At 37.5% G+C, this 25,681-nt stretch overlaps 1 protein-coding gene across 1 annotated transcript; it reads left to right on the top strand.

The window, feature by feature from the left end:
- Positions 1 to 21,211: 21,211 nt before the first annotated feature.
- On the top strand, positions 21,212 to 23,115 carry LOC118896185 (T-complex protein 1 subunit zeta-like). The gene is given in 2 exon segments (XM_036854049.1): positions 21,212 to 22,313; positions 22,315 to 23,115. Coding segments are annotated over 2 exon segments (1,593 nt in total). The 5' UTR covers positions 21,212 to 21,264; the 3' UTR covers positions 22,859 to 23,115.
- Positions 23,116 to 25,681: the final 2,566 nt, after the last annotated feature.

The raw sequence follows: 25,681 nt of genomic DNA, 5'->3' as shown, positions 1-25,681 counted from the left end.
ACTACTAATTTTGACTGGGGTTAGGGTTAATGGTGGAAAACATGCTGTTTGATATATATGACAACTACTTTTATTTCAAAGTGGTGGTGGAAATGTCCATAATAGAAGAAAAAATATTCCGTACAATTCAGGAAGTCAACAAGGTCGTGAGTATTAACAAGAAATTCATGTAAAACCCATGTACAAATGAGAAAACATGATGAAAAGTGCTGATCTGATGAATATGTTGAATTAAGTTGTACTTATTTTATTCCCAGGTTTGCTGATTTTTAAAAAATATCACAGAGGCACTGATTAGATTGTCTTGCAAAATATTAAATAAAATCCCCACATATTTTACTTACAATGAGTGCCTTATATTCTGAAGAGAATGATCTGACATAAAGCTATTTAAAGGAGATCACTTAAACTTAAGTAATAAAAAATTTCAATCTAAATATCTTCCTTTGCTATACCGATTATAATGTCAACTGGTGACACAAAATTTAAAATTAGAACACAGCCAAAAAGAAAAATATGGCAATTTAAACAGAAGATTAAACAATAGATTTATAAGAGAGAAGGCTTTTTGTTATAATTATCCTGTCTGTGCCTTTTTTTTTCTCTCTTTTTTTTTTTTTTTAAACATCTTTATTGAAGTATAATTGCTTTACAATGGTATGTTAGTTTCTGCTTTATAACAAAGTGAATCAGTTATACATATACATATCTTCCCATATCTCTTCCCTCTTGCATCTCCCTCCCTCCCACCCTCCCCATCCCACCCCTCTAGGTGGTCACAAAGCACCGAGCTGATCTCCCTGTGCTATGCGGCTGCTTCCCACTAGCTATCTATTTTACATTTGGTAGTGTATATATGTCCATGACACTCTCTCACCCTGTCACATCTCACCCCTCCCCCTCCCCATATCCTCAACTCCATTCTCTAGTAGGTCTGTGTCTTTATTCCCGTCTTGCCACTAGGTTCTTCATGACCTTTTTTTTTTTTTTTTCCCTTAGATTCCATATATACGTGTTAGCATACTGTATTCGTTTTTCTCTTTCTGACTTACTTCACTCTGTATAACAGACTCTAACTCCATCCACCTCATTACAAATACCTCCATTTCATTTCTTTTTATGGCTGAGTAATATTCCATTGTATGTATGTACCACATCTTCTTTATCCATTCATCTGATGATGGACACTTAGGTTGTTTCCATGTCCTGGCTATTGTAAATAGAGCTGCAATGAACATTTTGATAAATGACACTTTTTGAATTCTGGTTGCCTCAGGGTATATGCCCAGTAGTGGGATTGCTGGGTCGTATGGTAGTTCTATTTGTAGTTTTTTAAGGAACCTCCATACTATTCTCCATAGTGGCTGTATCCATTTCCATTCCCACCAACAGTGCAAGAGTGTTCCCTTTTCTCCACACCCTCTCCAGCATTTATTGTTGCTAGATTTTTTGATGATGGCCATTCTGACCGGTGTGAGATGATACCTCATTGTAGTTTTGATTTGCATTTCTCTAATGATTAATGATGTTGAGCATTCTTCATGTGTCTGTTGGCAATCTGTATATCTTCTTTGGAGAAATGTCTATTTAGGTCTTCTGCCCATTTTTGGATTGGGTTGTTTGTTTTTTTGTTATTGAGCTGCATGAGCTGCTTGTAAATCTTGGAGATTAATCCTTTGTCAGTTGCTTCATTTGCAAATATTTTCTCCCATTCTGAGGGTTGTCTTTTGGTCTTGTTTATGGCTTCCTTTGCTGTGTGAAAGCTTTTAAGTTTCCTTAGGTCCCATTTGTTTATTTGTGTTTTTATTTCCATTTCTCTAGGAGCTGGGTCAAAAAGGATCTTGCTGTGATTTATGTCATAGAGTGTTCTGCCTATGTTTTCCTCTAAGAGTTTGATACTGTCTGGCCTTACACTTAGGTCTTTAATCCATTTTGAGTTTATTTTTGTGCATGGTGTCAGGGAGTGTTCTAATTTCATACTTTTACATGTACCTGTCCAATTTTCCCAGCACCACATATTGAAGAGTTTGTCTTTTCTCCACTGTATATGCTTGCCTCCTTTATCGAAGATAAGGTGACCATATGTGCGTGGGTTTATCTCTGGGCTTTCTATCCTGTTCCATTGATCTATATTTCTGTTTTTGTGCCAGTACCAAACTGTCTTGATTACTGTATCTTTGTAATATAGTCTGAAGTCAGGGAGCCTGATTCCCCCAGCTCCATTTTTCGTTCTCAAGATTGCTTTGGCTATTCGGGGTCTTTTGTGTTTCCATACAAATTGTGAAATTTTTTGTTCTAGTTCTGTGAAACATGCCAGTGGTAGTTTGATAGGGATTGCATTGAATCTGTAGATTGCTTTGGGTAGTAGAGTCATTTTCACAATGTTGATTCTTCCAATCCAAGAACATGGTATATCTCTCCATCTATTTGTATCATCTTTAATTTCTTTCATCAGTGTCCTATAATTTTCAGCATACAGGTCTTTTGTCTCCTTAGGTAGGTTTATTCCTAGATATTTTATTCTTTTTGTTGCAATGGTAAACGGGAGTGTTTTCTTAATTTCACTTTCAGATTTTTCATCATTAGTATATAGGAATGAAAGAGATTTCTGTGCATTAATTTTGTATCCTGCTACTTTACCAAATTCATTGATTAGCTCTAGGAGTTTTCTGGTAGCATCTTTAGGATTCTCTATGTGTAGTATCATGTCATCTGCAAACAGTGACAGCTTTACTTCTTCTTTTCCGATTTGGATTCCTTTTATCTCTTTTTCTTCTCTGATTGCTGTGGCTAACACTTCCAAGACTATGTTGAATAATAGTGGTGAGAGTGGGCAACCTTGTCTTGTTCCTGATCTTAGTGGAAACGGTTTCAGTTTTTCACCATTGAGGACAATGTTGGCTGTGGGTTTGTCATATATGGCCTTTATTATGTTGAGGAAAGTTCCCTCTATGCCTACTTTCTGCAGGGCTTTTATCATAAATGGGTGTTGAATTCTGTCAAAAGCTTTCTCTGCATCTATTGAGATGATCATATGGTTTTTCTCCTTCAATTTGTTAATATGATGTATCACGTTGATTGATTTGCGTATATTGAAGAATCCTTGCATTCCTGGAACAAACCCCACTTGATCATGGTGTATAATCCTTTTAATGTGCTGTTGGATTCTGTTTGCTAGTATTTTGTTGAGGATTTTTGCATCTATGTTCATCAGTGATATTGGCCTGTAGTTTTCTTTCTTTGTGACATCTTTGTCTGGTTTTGGTATCAGGGTGATGGTGGCCTCGTAGAATGAGTTTGGGAGTGTTCCTCCCTCTGCAATATTTTGGAAGAGTTTGAGAAGGATAGGTGTTAGCTCTTCTCTAAATGTTTGATAGAATTCACCTGTGAAGCCATCTGGTCCTGGGCTTTTGTTTGTTGGAATATTTTTAATCACAGTTTCCATTTCAGTGCTTGTGATTGGTCTGTTCATATTTTCTATTTCTTCCTGGTTCAGTCTCAGCAGATTGTGCATTTCTAAGAATGTGTCCATTTCTTCCAGGTGGTCCATTTTATTGGCATAGAGTTGCTTGTAGTAATCTCTCATGATCTTTTGTATTTCTGCAGTGTCAGTGGTTACTTCTCCTTTTTCATTTCTAATTCTATTGATTTGAGTCTTCTCCCTTTTTCTCTTGATGAGTCTGGCTAATGCTTTATCAATTTTGTTTATCTTCTCAAAGAACCAGCTTTTAGTTTCATTGATTTTTGCTATTGTTTCCTTCATTTCTTTTTCATTTATTTCTGATCTGATCTTTATGATTTCTTTCCTTCTGCTAGCTTTGGGGTTTTTTTGTTCTTCTTTCTCTAATTGCTTCAGGTGCAAGGTTAGGTTGTTTATTCGAGATGTTTCCTGTTTCTTGAGGTAGGCTTGTATTGCTATAAACTTCCCTCTTAACACTGCTTCTGCTGCGTCCCATAGGTTTTGGGTCGTCGTGTCTCCATTGTCATTTGTTTCTAGGTATTTTTTGATTTCCCCTTTGACTTCTTCAGTGATCACTTCGTTATTAAGTAGTGTATTGTGTAGCCTCCATGTGTTTGTGTTTTTTACAGATCTTTTCCTGTAATTGATATCTAGTCTCATAGCATTGTGGTTGGAAAAGATACTTGATACAATTGCAATTTTCTTAAATTTACCAAGGCTTGATTTGTGACCCAAGATATGATCTATCCTGGAGAATGTTCCATGAGCACTTGAGAAAAATGTGTATTCTGTTGTTTTTGGGTGGAATGTCCTATAAATATCAATTAAGTCCATCTTGTTTAATGTATCATTTAAAGCTTGTGTTTCCTTATTTATTTTCATTGTGGATGATCTGTCCATTGTGAAAGTGGGGTGTTAAAGTCCCCTACTATGATTGTGTTACTGTCAATTTCCCCTTTCATGGCTGTTAGTATTTGCCTTATGTATTGAGGTGCTCCTATGTTGGGTGCATAAATATTTACAATTGTTATACCTTCCTCTTGGATCGATCCCTTGATCATTATATAGTGTCCTTCTTTGTCTCTTGTAATAGTCTTTATTTTAAAGTCTATTTTGTCTGATATGAGAATTGCTACTCCAGCTTTCTTTTGATTTCCATTTGCATGGAATATCTTTTTCCATCCCCTCACTTTCAGTCTGTATGTCTCTAAGTCTGAAGTGGGTCTCTTGTAGACAGCATATATATGGGTCTTGTTTTTATATCCATTCAGCCAGTCTGTGTCTTTTGTTGGGAGCATTTAATCCATTTATATTTAAGGTAATTATCGATATGTATGTTCCTATTCCAATTTTCTTAAATATTTTGGGTGTGTTATTGTAGGTGTTTTCCTTCTCTTATGTTTCTTGCCTAGAGAAGTTCCTTTAGCATTTGTTGTAAAGCTGGTTTGGTGGTGCTGAACTCTCTCAGCTTTTGCTTGTCTGTAAAGGTTTTAATTTCTCCATCAAATCTGAATGAAATCTTTGCTGGGTAGAGTAACCTTGCTTGTAGGTTCTTTTCCTTCATCACTTTAAGTATATCCTGCCACTCCCTTCTGGCTTGCAGAGTTTCTCCTGAAAGATCAGCTGTTAACCTTATGAGGATTCCCTTGTGTATTATTTGTTGTTTTTCCCTTGCTGCTTTTAATATGTTTTCTTTATATTTAATTTTTGACAGTTTGATTAATATGTGTCTTGGTGTGTTTCTCCTTGGATTTTTCCTGTATGGGACTCTCTGTGCTTCCAGGACTTGATTAACTATTTCCTTTCCCATATTAGGGAAGTTTTCAACTATAATCTCTTCAAATATTTTCTCAGTCCCTTTCTTTTTCTCTTCTTCTTCTGGGACCCCTATAATTCGAATGTTGGTGCGTTAAAGGTTGTCCCAGAGGTCTCTGAGACTGTCCTCAGTTCTTTGCATTCTTTTTTCTTTATTCTGCTGTGCAGTAGTTATTTCCACTATTTTATCTTCCAGATCACTTATTCGTTCTTCTGCCTCAGTTATTCTGCTATTGATCCCATCTAGAGCATTTTGAATTTCATTTATTGTGTTTTTCATCGTTGCTTGTTTCCTCTTTAGATCTTCTACATCCTTGTTAAATGTTTCTTGCATTTTGTCTATTCTATATCCACGATTTTGGATCATTCTTACTATCATTATTCTGAATTCTTTTTCAGGTAGACCACCTATTTCCTCTTCATTTGTTAGGTGTGGTGTGTTTTGACCCTGCTCCTTCATCTGCTGTGTGTTTTTCTGTCTTCTCATTTTGCTTATCTTACTGTGTTTGGGGTCTCCTTTTCACAGGCTGCATGTTCATAGTTCCCGTTGTCTTTGGTATCTGTCCCCAGTGGCTAAGGTTGGTTCAGAGGGTTGTGTAGGCTTCCTGGTGGAGCGGACTAGTGCCTGTGTTCTGGTGGATGAGGCTGGATCTTGTCTTTCTGGTGGGCACGTCCACGTCTGGTGGTGTGTTTTGGGGTGTCTGTGGCCTAATTATGATTTTAGGCAGCCTTTCTGCTAATGGATGGGGCTGTGTTCCTGTCTTGCTAGTTGTTTGGCATAGGGTGTCCAGCACTGTAGCTTGCTGGTCGTTGAGTGAAGCTGGGTCTTGATGTTGAGATGGAGATCTCTGAGAGATTTTCGCCGTTTGGTATTACATAGAGCTGGGAGGTCTCTTGTGGACCAGTGTCCTGAATTTGGCTCTCCCACCTCAGAAGCATGGCCCTGATGCCTGGCTGGGGCACCAAGAGCCTTTCATCCACACGGCTCAGAATAAAAGGGAGAAAAAATAGAAAGAAAGAAAGAAAGAGGATAAAATAAAATAAAATGAAGGTATTATAAGAAAAAATAAGAAAAAAATTATTAAGAATAAATTTATTAAGAAAAAAGTTTTTTTTTAATTTTTAAAAATAGATTTATTAATTTTTTATAATAAAAAAATAAGAAAAAAACCTAACCCTAGGGCTAATGGTGAAAGCAAAGCTATACAGACAAAATCTCACCCAGAAGCATGCATATATACACTCACAAAAAAAGGAAAAGGGGAAAAATTAATATATCCTGCTCCCAAAGTCCACATCCTGAATTTGGGATGATTCGTTGTCTATTCATGTATTCAACAGATGCAGGCACATCAAGTTGTTTGTGGAGCTTTAATCCGCTGCTCCTGAGGCTGCTGGGAGAGATTTCCCTTTCTCTTCTTTGTTCACACAGCTCCCAGGGCTCAGCTTTGGATGTGGACCCGCCTCTGCGCGTAGGTCGCCTGAGGGCGTCCGTTCCCCGCCCAGACAGGACGGGGTTAAAGGAGCAGCTACTTCCGGGGCTCTGGCTCACTCAGGCGGGGGGAGGGAGCAGTACGGAGGAGGCGGGGCGAGCCTGCGGCGTCAGAGGCTTCGTGACGTTGCAGCAGCCCGAGGCGCGCTGTGCGTTCTCCCGGGGAAGTTGTCCCCGGATCTCGGGAGCCTGGCGGTGGCGGGCTGCACAGGCTCCCGGGAGGGCGGTGTGGAGAGTGACCTGTGCTCGCACACAGGCTTCTTGGTGGCGGCAGCAGCAGCCTTAGCGTCTCAGGCCCGTCTCTGGGGTCCGCGCTGATGGCCGCGGCTCGCGCCTGTCTCTGGAGCTCGTTTAGGCGGCGCTCTGAATCCCCTCTCCTCGCGCACCAGGAAACAAAGAGGTAAGAAAAAGTCTCTTGCCTCTTCGGCAGCTGCAGACTTTTCCCGGACTCCCTCCCGGCTCGCCGTGGCGCACTAGCCCCTTCAGGCTGTGTTCACGCCGCCAACCCCAGTCCTCTCCCTGCGATCCGACCGCAGCCCGAGCCTCAGCTCCCAGCCCCGCCCGCCCCGGCGGGGGAGCAGACAAGCCTCTCGGGCTGGTGAGTGCTGCTCGGCGCCGAGCCTCCGTGCGGGAGTCTCTCCGCTTTGCCCTCCGCACCCCTGTGGCTGCGCTCTCCTCCGTGGCCCCGAAGCTCCCCCCTCCGCCACCCGCAGTCTCCGCCCGCGAAGGGGCTCCTAGTGTGTGGACACCTTTCCTCCTTCACGGCTCCCTCCCACTAGTGCAGGGCCCGTCCCTATTCTTCTGTCTCTGTTATTTCTTTTTTCTTTTGCCCTACCCAGGTACGTGGGGAGTTTCTTGCCTTTTGGGAGGTCTGAGGTCTTCTGCCAGCGTTCAGTGGGTGTTCTGTAGGAGCAGTTCCACGTGTAGATGTATTTCCACTGTATCTGTGGGAAGGAAGGTGATCTCGTCTTACTCTTCCACCGTCTTGCCCAGACCCCCTGTGCCTTTTTATATGTTGTCAAGGTACATTCTTTTTATAAATATTCTACAGGAGAAAATAATATATTTATTTTCAACAACCTAAAACTTAATTTTACTTATTGTATTATAGTTCACTGATACTGAAATTTCTTTGGTAAACTTAAAAGAACATGCATCCATTTTTACAGAATTATATTGACCACAATTAGTTTTTCACACTACACTTTCTCTTCTCCTAACTTGTCAAATCTGTCACGTAAATATATACCATACACAATGTCATTCCTTAAAAATCGATATGAAAAAAATCACATGTTCAAGATATAAACATATTCAGGATATTTCATTATTTTCTTTATTGTTTAAAGTACTGGGAGAAGAGCCAATACATTTAAAATTGAAGTAATAATGTGATACATCACAAGTCATCAAGTGTGCTTTCTTTCCATAAACTAAGACCAAAACAAGAATGACTAGATTGATTGAGAGAATTTGCTTTTTCCACTTTTAGCATGAGCTATGAAAAACAAATTATTTATAATTAATAGTTGTGAAAGTAGACCTCTATCTTCTTAAGTAGTAATATAGATAGGAAATATCAATAGATTGCTCATGGATAGATTGATAAATTGTCTTATAAAAGAGACAGATACATGGATAGATGACTGATAATTATATGTAACACTTAGAAAATACATTTTTATTTTGTATAAAATTCTTGTACAGATTATAAGACACATTTTAATAATAGTGATAAGCCTTGTAAGTCCAGGTGCAGTGTGACAGACATATAGTGGCTATATCAAGAAAACCACCCTGACTCCATTACTTACTAGTTGTGTAAATACGCTGCAGTCATTGAATTTCCAAATACCTTTGCTTCCTTCCCTGTTAAAAGGTGCAGTAACAAAATGTCACCTCCCAAGGATAAAATCGAATAAATCTATTAATATATAAACAATATTTGCATAAAACCAAGTATAAACGTCATCTAAAAATAATGTGAGAATGAATTTGAGGTCTATCTGGGTTTCTCAGATTATATCTGCATGACATAACAAGACTATCAGTATCACATATGTATAACATATACATAGATCTACATTTAATTTAGAGGTAACACCACCAAAGTGTCAAATTCATGAATCAAGAAGTCTTTCATGATATTTTTGTACTAATTTTTAACTTAGATATGGCCCTTTTCATTTCTTTCCAAGAGCAATTAATATATCTAAAACGAGAGATGTCTGCTCTTGAATTCAATTTTATAACACAAATATATAATAATATAGTTATTATAAGTATAACAGTATCATATGTAAATAATTATTAATTTACCATAACAATGTAATATGTAAAAGGTAAAGGACTTTGCATGTACATTTAAAAGTTGATTAGGTAAATAATAAATATTCCACTGAGCATGACAAAGGGAAAATTAGATTTCCTTGTATTGATAATGATTTTTCTTTTAATAATTCTCCTAGAGAAAACAAGGATTCTTCAGCCTCTTGTCTGAGCAGAAATCTTGGTTCAGATGCTTCTGGTCAGAAGAGACAGACATCATCATTCCCTCCATCGTTTTGTCTCTTTCCGTAAGTATGAGTCACTTATGTCTGCTGAGGGGAGGATTTTGTTTTTTTTGTTTTGTGGGTTTTTTTCAGTTTTATTGAGATATAATTGACATATAATATTACATAAATTTAAGATGTACAATGCATCGATTTGACACACATATATATTGCCATATGATGACCACCATAGCATAGATAAAACCTCTATCCTGTCACACGTTTATCATTTCTTTATTGTGTGAGAACAATTAAGGTACAGTGTCTTAGCAACTTTGAAGTCTATAATACACTGTTGTTGGGAGGGACCAATCCCTGTTTTAAGGGATTAAATCTGATGAAATGAGGCCCACATGGGCAGAGTATTCTCCCTTTTGCATAACTTAGAATCAACTGATTTAGTATCTTCAGTACATTTGAAAAATATCTTCACCTTTTTCCATATTCTACAGGCTAAAAGCAAATCACAGATTCCACCTGCATACAAGGGGAGGGAATTATACAAAAGTGCAACTCACTGAAGAACACCTCAGAGTGTGTTTGATACACTTCCATTTGGAAATTTCCTGAAAACTGAGAGTTTGGAGTTGGGGAGAAGACTGATATTTCTGGGAGTAGCATTGATGAGTTACATCAGAATGCATCCAGATGGAAAAGCCCCAAGTACTCTAATTGACTTGGGGCAATAAATGTGTGTGTGTGCATGTGTGTGTGTGCACATGTATCAGTATGTATGTGCAAAATGAAATACCACTTCCTCTAAGCATTTTTACAGTTTTGGGGACCAGAGTACTTTGTTCAAGTCATCTGTGAATTAGTATCAGATGGAGAGATGAACTTCTATTTATCTCACTAATAAGGCCATTGTCACATGAACAGAATGAAGGAGCTTTTCATGGAGACCAGGAGACTTGGGTGGCTCCAGAGAGCAAACCATCTGGGAGGGACTGTAGAAACCACCCTCAAAAGGGATATTTTATTTTTCACTCCATCACCGATAAGAATTACTAACCAGTAATAATTGGTGGACACATATGACCGGTCTAAGGGGTTTACAGTTATTTGGGCTGAAGACTCCCAGGAAAGTATCTAGTGAAAAGGATAAAGGTTTGAAACATCAAGATTAAATATTGGAATAAATGTAATACCAAGGTTGAGAAATTCTTCTTTTACAATGTTTTAAATGACGGTTGATAGCTGGGTATGTTATCAATCAGTGTATCAAAAATTGATTCCCAAATTATCTTAACAAAGACCCCATACACTGGTAATTTTCATTAACTAGTTTTTGAATTCTTTATTCATGAATAGAATTGACATGATTATAGAAGAAAAAATTAATTTTGAGAATAATTTTCCAACTAAAGATTTTATGTGATGGCAACAATAAAATTCAGGGTGTCTCTTCATATTACATCTGAAATAGAAGCTAGGCATGTCTAGATATCTTAAATGCTGTCCTTGGAGAAAAGGCTTACACTGTGTTTTCTCTTTCACAACAATTTATTCTGCTGTGCTCACAGCATGTGTTCGGACTGTGGCTACTTAGGGTGAGAAAGGTCAGTCCTGCCTTCTCATTTTATGGATGAGGAAATTGTGATCAAGTGATCCATACCTGGGAGCAAAATTCATGAACCCACTGAGAACATGCCTTGGAGCTGTGCCAGTGGCGTGGCTGAAAACGAAATCTAACTTATTTTCATACGTTAGGTGGGAAAGATGAGAGGCAGAAGGATTAAATTATTCACCTTTGCTTAATATCTAATTAATAGTTTTGAAGAGTCTAGAATAAATGTATGATGAATTCATTGTCTGTTAGCTTTCTGAGGTTATTTTTGTAGCATTGCTCTCTACCACCACCCTAAATCTCCTGGAGGGCAAGGATCATGGTCCACATTATGAATATTTCAAATAACCTCTAATAATATTTCACATTGAAGGCACCCAACAGGTGATCATGGAAAACATGAATGAATGAGAAGGAAATAATTCAGCCTATAAGATTATGATTTAACATAACCAACACTGAAAGGCAAGAAAACCCTCATTCAAATTATTAAATTTATTTTTGCTAAGGCAAAGAATGCAAAATAATACAGCAGGACTTTCTCATTTGAAAGTAAAGCAAGGGCGTTTTCTAAAATAAGGTCACCCAAACCCAGTGTATAACACATGGTTACCTCTAAAATATATTATTCTTGAAGCTTTTGAATTTCTGAAAATGCATTATTATCAAAGCAGACATAGCACAGCTTGCCTAGTACTTTGATGTTGGATGACTGGTTCTTAAACTCTGTTTTCTTTGAGGTTAAATCCTTGGCTGAAGGGCTTGCAAGTCTGACAAAATAAAATAAAAATAAAAAATATCAGCTAGAATAATATGTCTACATCACAAATCACCAGACTAAAATAAAAAGAGATGACAAAAGTACAGTGAGGTTTATATCTACCGTTTAATTTGAGTAATGACGGTGGTATTCTTTTAAATACGTGAATATTTATTTTGTTCTATAATTCTTGGTTTACTCGCTAACGACAACTTGGTCTTGTTGACTTAGCTAATGTGCATTTAACAAAGCCAAACACAAAGTTCTCACAATTTTTTTTAATGTCTTATATTTGCAAAAATATTTCAGACTAAATGATTACTTATAAGAAGACATATAAACATGTTTTCATCATCCCTTATACAAAATCAAAGAATTTGAGGTAAGAGATTATGCAATTGGGTATCTCGTGTGCAAGTAAACTACTGAAAAAATAAATTAATTGGCACCAAACTGGGCATCACAAATGCATAGGCATCTTGATTGTTCCACTTTAGATTTGATCCCCTTTTAAAATGATAGTGAGCCACAACAAATATATTTATATGCCAATATAATTTAAGCAAATGTTAACTATGTAAATTGTATATATGTAAAATACAAAAAGATTGTATTTTTTTTTTGTAAATTTCTTCAGCAGAGAATTCCTGACTGCCTACTGAAGTTCAGGCATCATGCCAGACGGTAGGAACGTAGGGATAGAACCCCCTACCTCCCAGTGCAGTGATTTGCACCCTGGCTCTCTTTCCTTATTACTTAATGGAGTTATTAAAATAAAGAAAACTAACCCCACTTTCGGACACTAAGATTCAGAACTTCTAAGGCAGGTTCTAATGAATTCTATTAAAACTCATTGATCCAAGTTAACAAGTTACTTTTGAAAACCCAACCTTGTCTGTACTACTCATGTGAGGCAAATGTAATTAAAATAGTTCTAAGAATGGCAAAGAAATATGCGTTTATGATGATGATCATTGATGATGTATATTAAACCCATTGTATGTTTCCCCAAAACTCATTTTATGAGTCTCAGATTGTTTGATTTGGGTTTTAGTAAATAGAGGGTAAGAAAATACAGCAAAGATTTTGCAAAATAGGTGAGGTTGGAGAGGCAACCATGAAGTGTGCTGAGCATTTTGGAAACTTCCTTGAATGTGATAGGGACTCATTAAGGAATTTTAAGTGAAAGAGAAACATCTGTGTTCTAGAAAGTGAACTCTGGCTGCAGGGTTAACATACAACCTCAATTTCTACATAAATCGGGGACTACATCTCCCAGCACACCCGCCACAGCCTCCAGAGCCAGGCCAGATTCCTTGAGTCAGAGCCGTACAGTAAACATCCTAAGGAGAAAAAAGTCAGAGGTGGTAGAATTAGTAAATGGGGATTCTAAAACAGCTGTTATAATATTCATAAAGATTTAAAGTAAACTGTGAAGAAAGTAAGGGATAACATGGAAGACATTTTTAAAAAGAAACAAATAGAGCTTTAAGAACTTGAAGATGAGAGGGAGAGAGAGAGATACGAATGATATTGCGTATATATATATATATGTGTGTGTGTGTGTGTGTGTGTGTGTGTGTGTGTGTATTCACTGAATTGACTTAGCAGATTCAATGCAGAAGAAAAGATTAATGAAAATTAGAACATAGCAATAGAAATTATCCAAATAGAAGTTGAGAAAGAAAAGAGAGTGAAAAAAATGAACAAGTCCTCATTAGCCTGTGGAATAACATCATATGGTCTAGCACGTACATTTAGAGTCCCAGAAGTCAAGAGAGAAAAAGGGCAGGAGAATATGAGTGAGCTAATAAAAGCCAATGCAGACAGTCTAGGCTAGGGACAGTGTAGGCAATGGGAGTAGACAGGCTGTCGTGTTAATGTACATAGCACTGTGCCTGCCAGTGATGAAGCTGGTGCAAATTGACCCTGTGGTCAAGTTAACAATTAAAGTCTGTTTAATCATATGAAAGATATTTATTAAACATTTACTTTTGCCATAAGCTTGTCTAGGTGCTAGGTAGTGACTTGAACTCCAAGTGCACTCTAGGTGGGTTTTTAGAATGGATTATACCAAGAAAAGCATGAGGGCAAGGAAACTTTTGAGGGGGCGTCTAATTATGTCCAGTAGTGAGAGAAGAAGAGGGCCTGAATTTGTCCACTGGCACAGTCAGTAAGAGGGTGGGTCTAAAAGGCTTTGTTAGGGACTTCCATGGTTGTCCAGTGGTTAAGGCTCTGTGCTTCCAATGCAGGGGGCACGGTTTCCACCCCTGGTCAGGAAACGAAGATCCCACATGCCTTGCGGCCAAAAAATTTAAAAATAAACAAATAAGTAAAAGGTTTTATTAAAGTAGAATAGAATTTTCCCACCCTTACTGAATAAGGGTGAGGAATAATTCATATTAGATTTGAAATTTTAAAATATCAAGAAAAGAAGAAAAAATTGTAGAGAAAGAAGATGTGTGCTAATGCATATATGTAAACAACTCAAAGCACTGACAAGAAGTTAGAAATATCAAGAAAATACATGGTAGGGCTAAACCTCGTGAGGTCAGTATTGTAAATTTAGATTTGGGAGTGATTGAAAATGTATTTATTATCTTTCTTAATGCCTAAACTGTGCTGGATACTTAGAATTTTTTTTAGCCAAAAAAGTTTTAATTTAATTAATAAATATGATTTGTGCACCAGTGTTTGGAGAAGACTTTAATATTTCCCATAGTGAGTAAAAAGGAGAGGCAACTCTAGATACTTGGAAAGACTTACAGGATACACCTGGAAGACTGAAGCCATCAACTCATGAGAAGTTGCTGAGAGAGTGATTGTAGGGTACAATTTTTGTAGAAGACACTTTGCATATTACCAAAAAATTAAATGATCACGGGCAGCAGCTTTTGTTAAGGAGATTGGATGTGCTGGTTATTTATTGAGGAAAAGGTGACACTGTCTATTTAATTAGGTCACAAAGCAGTAAGAATACACTGACCTGAGATAATTTCTCACCATAAACTTAAAATACAGTCAACATGAATATTTCCAAATGTTAATGATTTTAGTGTATCATGTAGCAGTATATGGCCATAAAGCATGCAGTGCTGAAAATAGTGTAATCATCTAATATTAAAAGCATTGATTACATCTGTGACTCTATTTCTGTTTTGTAAATAAGTTCATTTGTACCATTTTTTTAGATTCCACATATAAGCGATACCATATGATATTTGTCATTCTCTCTCTGACTTACTTCACTCAGTATGACAATCTCTAGGTCCATCCACACCTCTGCAAATGGCACAATTTCTTTCCTTTTTATGGCAGAGCAATATTCCATTGTATATATGTACCATATCTTCTTTATCCATTCCTCTGTAGATGGAAATTTAGGTTGCTTCCATGTCCTGGCTATTGTAAATAGTGTTGCAATGAACATTCGGGTACATGTATCTTTTCGAATTATGGTTTTCTCTGGTTACATGCCCAGGAGTGGGATTGCTGGATCATATGGTAGCTCTATTTTTAGTTTTTTTAAGGAACCTCCATACTGTTCTCCATAGTGGCTGTAACAAACTTATGGTTACCAAGGGGGAAAAGGAGGGGGATAAATTTTGAGTTTTGGATTGACATATACACACTACTATATGTAAAATAGATAACTAATAAGGACCTACTGTATAGCACAGGGAACTCTACTCAGTACTCTGTAATGACCCATATGGGAATAGAAGCTAAAAAAGGGTGGATATATGTATATATATTTATAACTGATTCACTTTGCTGTACAGCAGAAACTAACACAACATTGTAAATCAACTATATTCCAATAAAATTAATTTAAAAATTAAAAAATAAAAATAAAAACAAATTTTAAAAAGCATTAATTAGGAGGAAGTATGCAATGGTGGCAAAGCCTATAGAACTGTTAACATTTCAAAGCATTAAGTAGCACTGCAGTTTTTAAAATATGTGGCTCAGGCAGACTTTCCACTGCACAGCGTTGGATGGTGTGTCTGATCTGTGGCAGTGTTGCTAACTGCTGCCAAGGTTAATCCATCCAGCTCAATCTTGGGTATCTAGAGGTTGTTTCAGACTGTTTATAAAAATAGGACAGTCAAAATCAGCAGTGTTTTATGTCAGTTGCCTTGAGGACTTTTGTTTTATGTTGATATATAGAGCAATTTCATATTTTTTCAATGTATTTTATTTCAATGTGAGTAAATAGTAAGCATTTCAAAATATTTGTTTGTCTTTCTAAAAGACTCTGATTGTTTTCTATAATGGTGGAATAATTATGCCAGTAATGAAACTATTGTATTCAACTCAATACCTCTCACTTTCTGAATCAGTCATTGCTGATTTTATGGATAGATATAGATAGACAAGAACACACACATTCACACACATATACATAGTGTTTCGCATATATGTATGCAATTTATAAATGTTTGACAGAAGAGATAAATAACTTTTTTAATCAAAATCATAAAATTTCCATCAAAAAGTCTTCAGTCAGGAATTCAAGAGCTTTATATTGATTATGTTCTCTTATTAGATATAGAAGACTTGAAAATAATATAGGTATTTTTATAGTTAGTAAATATATACTGGTGAATGTTTTCATCAGTAGCTGTATCTGTGTACAATTCATTATTCATTTATCTGACAATTATTAGTTGCAGGATATGTCACCAGTCTCTAGGAATGTGATCAATTTCTCTTCTAAACCAAATTGTGACTTTCAAATAACTACTGCTTAATTTAGTTTTAGTACAAAATTGTTGATGTTTTGTTTTAAAAGATGTCATCTAAATGCAAAAATGAAAAAAGGCTACCAATTCATATCAGCAATTATTTAAGAAGAATGTTAATCCATTCTAAACTCATTCCTGGGACTTATAATTATAGAGCAAGTTGTGAGAAAGGAAGAGAGTAAAACCAAGGGATGGAATGTAGCAATCCATAGGTATTGATTCAGTAGAAAATATTTAGGTTCTGTGTGGTATTTTTAGAATCTGACTGATACCTCTATGATCCTCTTTATCATTGTTCAGTGAACTAAAAAACAAGAAGAAAATAGTGGCAGTGGCTAGTGTGTGTACAGAGGGAAAATATATATATTTCTACAAAATAAATTAATACACAATCTCCTTAGACATATTTATTTTCCAATATCCAACAACCCTATTCAGATTTCTTCTCACATATTTCCTATACAGTTGCAACCTTGCTAGAAATTTTTTTTCTCTCCCCCGGATTTTTCCAGAGACATTCAAATTCTCCTCTTTATGATGCAGAATATCTCAGCCTGAGCCCATGTCTTACTTTTACGTGTTCTTATCCCACTTCAAACAAAAGTGCTTCCATTTTCCAGGATCCATCCTCCAATGGGTGCTGTTTTAAAGTCTGCCTTTGTGTCTTTAAGAATACTCATGGTTCTACTTAAGCTAATTTCTTACAGTTACATTGCTCTCTCAAAGAGGAATTTGGGGCGATATACTTTTACCATAGTATACAGATTGAGTCATAAAAGGAGATGACTGAACGAATAAGATCAAACAAAATGCAGAATAAGAAATAGAAATAAACTATGTAGGGTAAAATAAGAAGTTGAACTTTTGGAATAAAGTTCTTATGTTGGTATATAAAGGAAGAACAATTTAAGTTGATAATAGAAAACAGGTGATTTTTTTAAAAAAATTTGAGTACTATAAATATTTTGCTGAAAGATTGAAATCCAGTGCGATAAACATCAACAGCACCTTAGCAAGCATGACAGCTACAAAATACAAGAAGTAAATTTAGAATAGAAATGTGGTGATGGGTCACAGATTGTGTCAAAGGTGAAAGGGAGTAGGATTAGACAAAAAAGAAGACTATTGAAGCAAACCAAATATGAGGTGATTGGATTTCAGATCAAGTAGGAATAATGGGGATAAAGAGGAAGTGAATTTGAAGACTTAGGAGAATCAAATTGGGTACCATACTAAGACACATGTTGGATTTATGTTTACACATAAAATTTAGAACATTAGAAAACATTTAAATTTGCATACATGCTAACTCTGAAAGCAGTCAGGGGCAAACAAACAAAAATATCTTGTACTAAACAGTAAATGCAGAAATCAGGTTTCACAAGGCTGAAAACAAGCTGAATCTCATGAAAAAATATATATATTATTGTATAGACTCATTCTTACACTCTATTTGTGAATTAGGGAATTTTTCTATGACTTTTCAGAAAATGAAATATATCTTTATTATATATATTTAGAATGTATGACTCTAATCCTGAATTAGTTTTAAGTTTGATAGTGGGTTTTGTAAACTATATATTCTGAGTGCTCTCCAAAATGAAACAGCCATACTCCAAAATCTTAGACAGGCGCGCTATTTGTGGGAAGGAAACTATAAGAATTTCTACCTATATATATTCTTAATTTGCTTTTTTTAATATTTATTTTTGTATATATTTAATATATATATATATATATATATATATATATATATATAGGTCCATGAGCACACATATTTATAAATAAATATATTTATGTATAATAAATATATATACATTTATTTGTGTAAGTATGTATACACATTACATCTTAACTCTTTTTTGCACAATGAAAAATAGCTGGGATCCACCATTAGTTCATAAGTGATGAGCTAACCATGCCTGAAGATACCCACAGACAAACATTAAACTATGTTAAATCATTCATATGTATATATATATATACTCATTTCTCTTTACGACATTGTTGTACAGAGGAGAAACAGTGTCTAAAAGCCCCTCCCAGTCCGGCCACAACAATACTCTGCTACTTTAAAGAAGAGGAAGATCCTTATCTCCTACTGAAGGAGAATATGTGTGCACAGACCAAGGTTGTTGGATTAAAAGGTCCTAGAGACTGTCATACAGAGTGAAGTAAGTCAGAAAAAGGAAAACAAATATTGTATATTAATGCATATATGTGGAGTCTGAAAAAAGTGATATAGATGATCTTATTTACAAAGCAGAAATAGAGACACAGACATAGAGAAAAAACATATGGATACCAAAGGGGAAAGGGGGTGGTGGGATGAATTGGGAGATTGGGATTGACGTTTTACAGTATTGATACTATGTATAAAATAGGCAACTAATTAGAACCTATTGTATAGCACAGGGAACTCTACTCAATTCTCTGTGGTGACCTAAATGGGAAGGAAATCCAAAGAAGAGGGGATATATGTATACGTATAGCCGATTCACTTTGCTGTACAGCAGAAACTAACACAACATCGTAAAGCAACTATACTCCAATAAAAATTAAAAAGAAAAGAAAAAGGGTCCTCAGAGAGCCTGTCACCTAAAGAAGTCATCCCTTAAGTAAGTCCTCAGGAACACTCATTGGCTACCACTCTCCTAGGACTAGAATGAAAACTGCTCAGAGACCCCACACCATCCATATTGCACTGGTTTCCTGCCTTTCCTCAAGAGACCACCATGATGGACTTCAAGAGCCTCTTACACCCCTTACACCATTAGAAAACCACACACCATAGATGCCTCATCACTCACCTTGCACACAATTAGAAACCCAAGCCTCCAGGTCCACTTCACATCATACACATCCATTAATCTGCCATAATTCCCTATACTTGCACAACCTCAAAAACCATCATATGATATATTTTACTGACAACATCTATAATCAGTAAATTCTCTCAAATTTTCAAACTATTTCTGCATGTCATCTACCTCTTTATAACAGAAACTCAGTGATATCCTGACAACACTGCTATCTCTAAAGCCCTCTCAAATGAGCATATTTTTGTTTAATTACCACTTAGTTTAGGACTCAGAGATAGGTGAAAACAAAACAAAATGAAACAAAACAAAACACTACTCTCTCAACATGTCCCCTATCATTCTAGTTCAGTTTCTTTTCTACCAATATTTTGACCTTATTGAAAACTCCAATTCATTTTTTTTCTATGAACTGCTCTTTCTCCAGCCCATGTCTTCACTTCATTTCCTACTCAACTTAGATTCAGTGCTCCATAATTATAACAACACCCTTGCAAGACTTTTAACTCCCTTTCCCCTTCTCCATCTGTTTTACCTGATACCTAATTAAACTCAATTTTCTGTCTTCTCCACGACTGCACACATCAGAACTGATTTATCTCACCTAAAATTCAAGGCTTCAAATTTCAAATAAACACTTTATACTACTCAAAAATCTGACTATATTTTTACATTTTCTTTCATTTCCTCCTATCTCAAATCTCTATTGCTCATTTTCTATATCCTTTTTACTTTTCATTTTCCCTATTCTTTCTTCATTCTCAGCTAATTATCTTGATACAGGCTTCATTGAGAACACAGAAAGAATCTGAATGGACTAATTTCCTCTTTTCAAGAGCAAATACGATTCTCTGCCTGCCATCTTGCTATCATGGTTGAAATATCCTTGCTAGAAATCTTTCCCTTCTTGTTTTTCAAAAAGTTCTTCCTACTCTCACACTATCAGTTTCTCTATTTCAGCTGGCTCATCAAGATGGTTGTTGATCCCTAATTTATGTCTGAATTCTCTGAACCTCCAACTTCTTACTCAACATGGCTGTGTAGACTTCCTTACAGTGGTCTCAAATTTAACATGTCAAAAATGTCTTCATTCCTGATCTTGACACTCCCATCTCATTCTCTTGTAAACGTCCACAGCTAAATACAGATCATAACTTCCCATCAGTTGCTCAAGTCAAAAGTTGAAGCACTGTCTTTGACTACCACTTTCCCCTCACCCAAGTAACTCGGTAACTCTTAGTCTTCTCTGTCTTCAAAATCTGTCTTAATGCCCAGTGTCTCCACTTTGCACTGGCTCTACTATCATTGTGCTAATCACCATAATTCCTTCTTGGACTAATTAATTAGCCTCTGATGTGTCTCTACAGACTCACATTTTGCCCTTAAGTACTATTCTGTGTACAGTTGCATAAAATTCTTCAGTGTCTTCCACTGGCACTTGACATAAGCTCTAAACTTTCTTCTAGCTAAAGCAGCTCTACATTATCTGCCTTCACAAGGCCTGAAAGATGATATCACCCTATAATTCTCTTTCTCTTGCTTCTGTGGTTTAGTTACACCACGATTCTTTTGGTTCCTTGAATGTATGGGGCACATTCTTATTTTAGAGTCTTTGCTTAATATTGTTCTAATAGAATATTGTTCTATTCAATCTTCCCATGAATAGTTCTAATTTGGAGTATGTGTGTCACCCTTTCGGGTGGACATTTTTTAACCGTTCAGCCTAATGGGTCCACATTGCCATTGTACCGTATCACCCTGATTTTCTTTCTATATAGCACTTGAACATCTGGTCTAATTTCTTGTGTAGGCATTTATGTAGTTATTGAATTATAAGCTGTCTCCCTCGATGGCATGTAACTTCTCTTTTCAGTGTTACAATCCCAGTTCCCAGAATAGGGCTTGACACATTGTAGGGTCTTAATAAACATTTGTTGAAAGAATAATTTGTGAGCTATGCATTGATTTTAATATTATCAAGAAGGGACCAGGGAACCGGCTCTGGGCCTTCCGGACGCCGGGTTCCCCCATTTTCTTCTGCTGGGTCAGCAATGGCGGCCGTGAAGACCCTGAATCCCAAGGCTGAGGTGGCCCGAGCCCAGGCGGCGTTGGCGGTCAACATCAGCGTGGCCCGGGGGCTGCAGGACGTGCTGAGGACCAACTTGGGGCCTAAGGGCACCATGAAGATGCTTGTTTCTGGTGCTGGAGACATCAAGCTCACTAAAGATGGAAATGTGCTGCTTCATGAAATGCAAATTCAACACCCAACAGCCTCCTTAATAGCCAAAGTAGCAACAGCCCAGGATGACATAACTGGTGATGGTACCACTTCCAATGTCCTAATTATTGGAGAGCTCCTGAAGCAGGCGGATCTCTACATTTCTGAAGGTCTTCATCCCAGAATAATTACAGAAGGATTTGAAGCTGCAAAGGAAAAGGTACTTCAGTTTTTGGAACAAGTCAAAGTAAGCAAAGAGATGGACAGGGAAACACTTATAGATGTGGCCAGAACATCTCTACGTACTAAAGTTCATGCTGAACTTGCTGATGTCTTAACAGAGGCTGTAGTGGACTCCATTTTAGCCATTAAAAAACAAGATGAACCTATTGACCTCTTCATGGTTGAGATCATGGAGATGAAACATAAATCTGAAACCGATACAAGCTTGATCAGAGGTCTTGTTTTGGACCATGGGGCACGGCATCCTGATATGAAAAAGAGAGTAGAAGATGCGTACATCCTCACATGCAACGTGTCATTAGAATATGAAAAAACAGAAGTGAATTCTGGCTTTTTTTACAAGAGTGCAGAGGAGAGAGAGAAACTAGTGAAAGCTGAAAGAAAATTCATTGAAGACAGAGTTGAAAAAATAATAGACCTGAAAAAGAAAGTCTGTGGTGATTCAGATAAAGGATTTGTTGTTATTAATCAAAAGGGAATTGACCCCTTTTCCTTAGATGCTCTTGCAAAAGAAGGCATAGTAGCTCTGCGCAGAGCTAAAAGGAGAAATATGGAAAGGCTGACTCTTGCTTGTGGTGGGGTAGCCCTAAATTCTCTTGATGACCTAAATCCTGATTGTTTGGGACATGCAGGACTTGTCTGAATATGCATTGAGAGAAGAGAAGTTCACCTTCATTGAGAACTGTAACAATCCTCGCTCGGTCACATTATTGATCAAAGGACCAAATAAGCACACACTTACTCAGATCAAAGATGCAATAAGAGATGGCTTGTGGGCTGTTAAAAATGCTATTGATGATGGCTGTGTAGTTCCAGGTGCTGGTGCAGTGGAAGTGGCAATGGCAGAAGCCCTGATTAAATACAAGCCCAGTGTAAAGGGCAGGGCCCAACTTGGAGTTCAAGCATTTGCTGATGCATTGCTCATTATTCCCAAGGTTCTTGCTCAGAGCTCTGGTTTTGACCTTCAGGAAACACTAGTTAAAGTTAAAGCAGAACATTCAGAATCAGGTCAACTTGTGGGTGTAGACTTGAACACAGGTGAGCCAATGGTAGCAGCAGAAGTAGGCGTATGGGATAACTACTGTGTAAAGAAACAGCTTCTTCATTCCTGCACTGTGATTGCCACCAACATTCTCCTGGTTGATGAGATCATTAGAGCTGGAATGTCTTCTCTAAAAGGTTGAATTGAAGCTTCCCTTGTATCATCTGAATCATGAAGATTCTACAGAGTGATCCTAAGAATATAGCTATGGAATTTTTGTCCAAGCTTCAAATGATTTTCAAAGGATTTTCTTTTCCCATATAAAAAAAGGAGAGAACACTGGCATCTGTTCAGATTCTGAAGTTCTGAAATTATAATTACAGTATTTTTTAAATTACACTGTAGTGTACACATACAGGCCATACTTACCAATAAATAGGATGTTTTGCTTTAGCTTCAGTGATATAAAAATACATGTTAGATAAGCATATATTATCTACCGTATTAAATATTCCTTGAAAAACATTTTAATGGTTTAATAATTCTTCTAATGAATGTATTTTATCTCCAATAGTTCCCTGTCATTAAGCATTTAAGTTTTCAATTTTTATGCTAGTTATAAATAAGACGTAAGTAACTTAAGGTTTTGAAAGCATTCCTGCTTCCTTAGTATAAATCCTTTTAAGCAGGGGTCCCCCACAACCCCTGGGCGGAGGACCAGTACTGTTCAGCGGCCTGTTAGGAACCAGGCCGCACGGCAGGTGAGCAGGGAGCAAGCAAGCAAAGCTTCATTTGCTGCTCCCCATTGCTTGCATGACTGCCTGAACCATCCCCCGCCCCCCTCGAAAAACTGTCTTCCTCGAAACCGGTCCTGGTGCCAAAAAGGTTGGGGACGGCTGTTCTTGAGTAAAAAAAACTATTGGATAAATTGGACTTTTCATGCTTTTGAAGTAGCTTTGCTACACTGCTTCCCAGAAATGTTACGTTGTAGTGAGTAGAAAGATGGAACTAGAGCTGCAAGTCTAAAGTGGCAAAATAGGAAAGGCAGAGGTTAAATACATGGCTGAAGGCGTGGTGACTGAGGACCAGGTGAGGTAAGAAATTTTCAGGCAAGACAGTATTTTTGCACCTCGGAACCTTGCTTAGGCTGATATCCCTCCCAAACCCCCTCGTGTCCTATTTTTCTCACCCAAATTACTGTTCTCTTCTACATGTTGCCACAAAATACATATATTGTGGAAATATATTTGAAGACCTTGAAAGGGAAGTTGTGTGTTGCTAAGCTTTGCGTTTTGAGGACTTCGCAGTTGCCTACAGTGAGCGTACAATAAATTGGAAGTTGAAACCTTTTCTGTGATCTTGCGATGGTACTCCAGGGCACAAAAGGGAAGGAAATCAGTCCGTCCAAATGTTCACAAGCTAAAGAAGGGGCTTCTGGAATGGCAGGGTCTCTTGACCCCAACGCTGAGAAAATTGCCTTCTCTTAATCACTTGGCCCGGCAACACTGGAGCTTCGGCCCCAGGACTAATTTCTAGATGGGGCCGCGTAGAGGAGCAGTGCGCACGCGTACGCAGGGCACGGCCGCCGACGTGATGCGCGCGGGGCGCGTGCGCAGCAGACCCGCACGGTGGCGCGTCTCCTCGTGGGGCTTCTGGGGTCGTGTTCTCGGCATGGCCACCTTGCTGTCGCCGCTGCTGACTCTGCTGTCGCTCCTCTCCGGCCCGTGGCTCGAACTAGGTCAGTGTGCTGGCCTGCCCGACTGTCCCTGGCGCCATTCGTCCCTGGAGGCAGGGGAAAAGGGGTGGGGCGCTCGGCCCCGGCGGGGAAAGAGTCGATGGCCGGTCTGCCCGCCTCCCGCGCGATCTTGCAGCCGCCGGAGGTGCCTCCCAGAGGCGGCCAACTTGGCGAGGTGTATCTCACTTCTTTTTTTACTTTTAACTTATTATTCTGGAATCTTTTGAGCATAAAAAAAGAATAAAACGATCCTCTCCCGTCCACCACGTACCCATTGCCTAGTTTAAACGGTTGCCAATTTATGGTTTTAATCTTGCTTCTTTGGGACCCTTCCCTCTTTCTCCTTCCCCTGGGAAATTCATTTTGGAGTGAATCGAGGCACGATACAATTTTATTCCTCAATATTTAACTTGAATAGCCAAAAAAACAAGAAGTCACGAACAAAAAAGTATCACTTTCCCACCTAAAAAATTAACCGTATTCCTTAACACCATTAAACATCCAGTTAGTGTTCAAGTTCACCTACTGTAAATGTTTTAAAATTATAGTTTATTTGTTGAATTAGTGTCAAAATAAAATTCATATATTGCTTAAAAAAAAAAAAAAAAAAAGAAGGGATCAGTAACTCTCAGAGTAACAAAGATCTACTTGGTTCTCATTTATGATAATAGACTGAGGTTTGAGTATAAATCTTGCTTTGGAATCTCATAACTAACACTTCCGAAGTCTAAAAAGCACTTTGTCACTCAGAGTGATGAGGACACTTAGGTATGTGTTTAGCATGCTGACAGTGGTGAACTGCCTTCAACAATGTTCAGGGGAATAGAATAAAAATTAACAACAGCTTAGCAATTTTTGTATTGTACCTTCTAAAATTCTGCTACACTACAGAAAATAATAAACATTATGCATAGGGTCTAAAGGGATAATACGTTGTTGCTCACACGGAATGCAATGTTTCTTCTCTCTTTTTATTCTATAAGTTAGCAGAGCCCCCTTTCGATACTATTGCACTGGAAAGGCAGTATGTAATTAAATGAAAGCAGGTAAACGTGTACACTATCATCCCACTTACCATATGGATTTTGCACGTTTCCCACACACTGTTCTTATCTGTACAAATTTCCAATAGTGAAAGTAAGAAAATTTTTGAATGAAAAGTTACTAGGCAAGAACAAAATTTAATCTTATTTCACCATCATCCTGTCAATATTTTAGGCTATTTTAAAAGTAATTTTCTCACCTAGTATGTGACAGTGGTGAATATCCTGTTAGAGGCCAGATTTCTAC

Source organism: Balaenoptera musculus, chromosome 5, assembly GCF_009873245.2.
Source record: "Balaenoptera musculus isolate JJ_BM4_2016_0621 chromosome 5, mBalMus1.pri.v3, whole genome shotgun sequence".
NCBI lineage: Eukaryota > Metazoa > Chordata > Mammalia > Artiodactyla > Balaenopteridae > Balaenoptera > Balaenoptera musculus.
The sequence above is the reverse complement of the archived record's forward strand: the minus strand, read 5'-3'. Positions and strand labels throughout refer to the sequence as shown.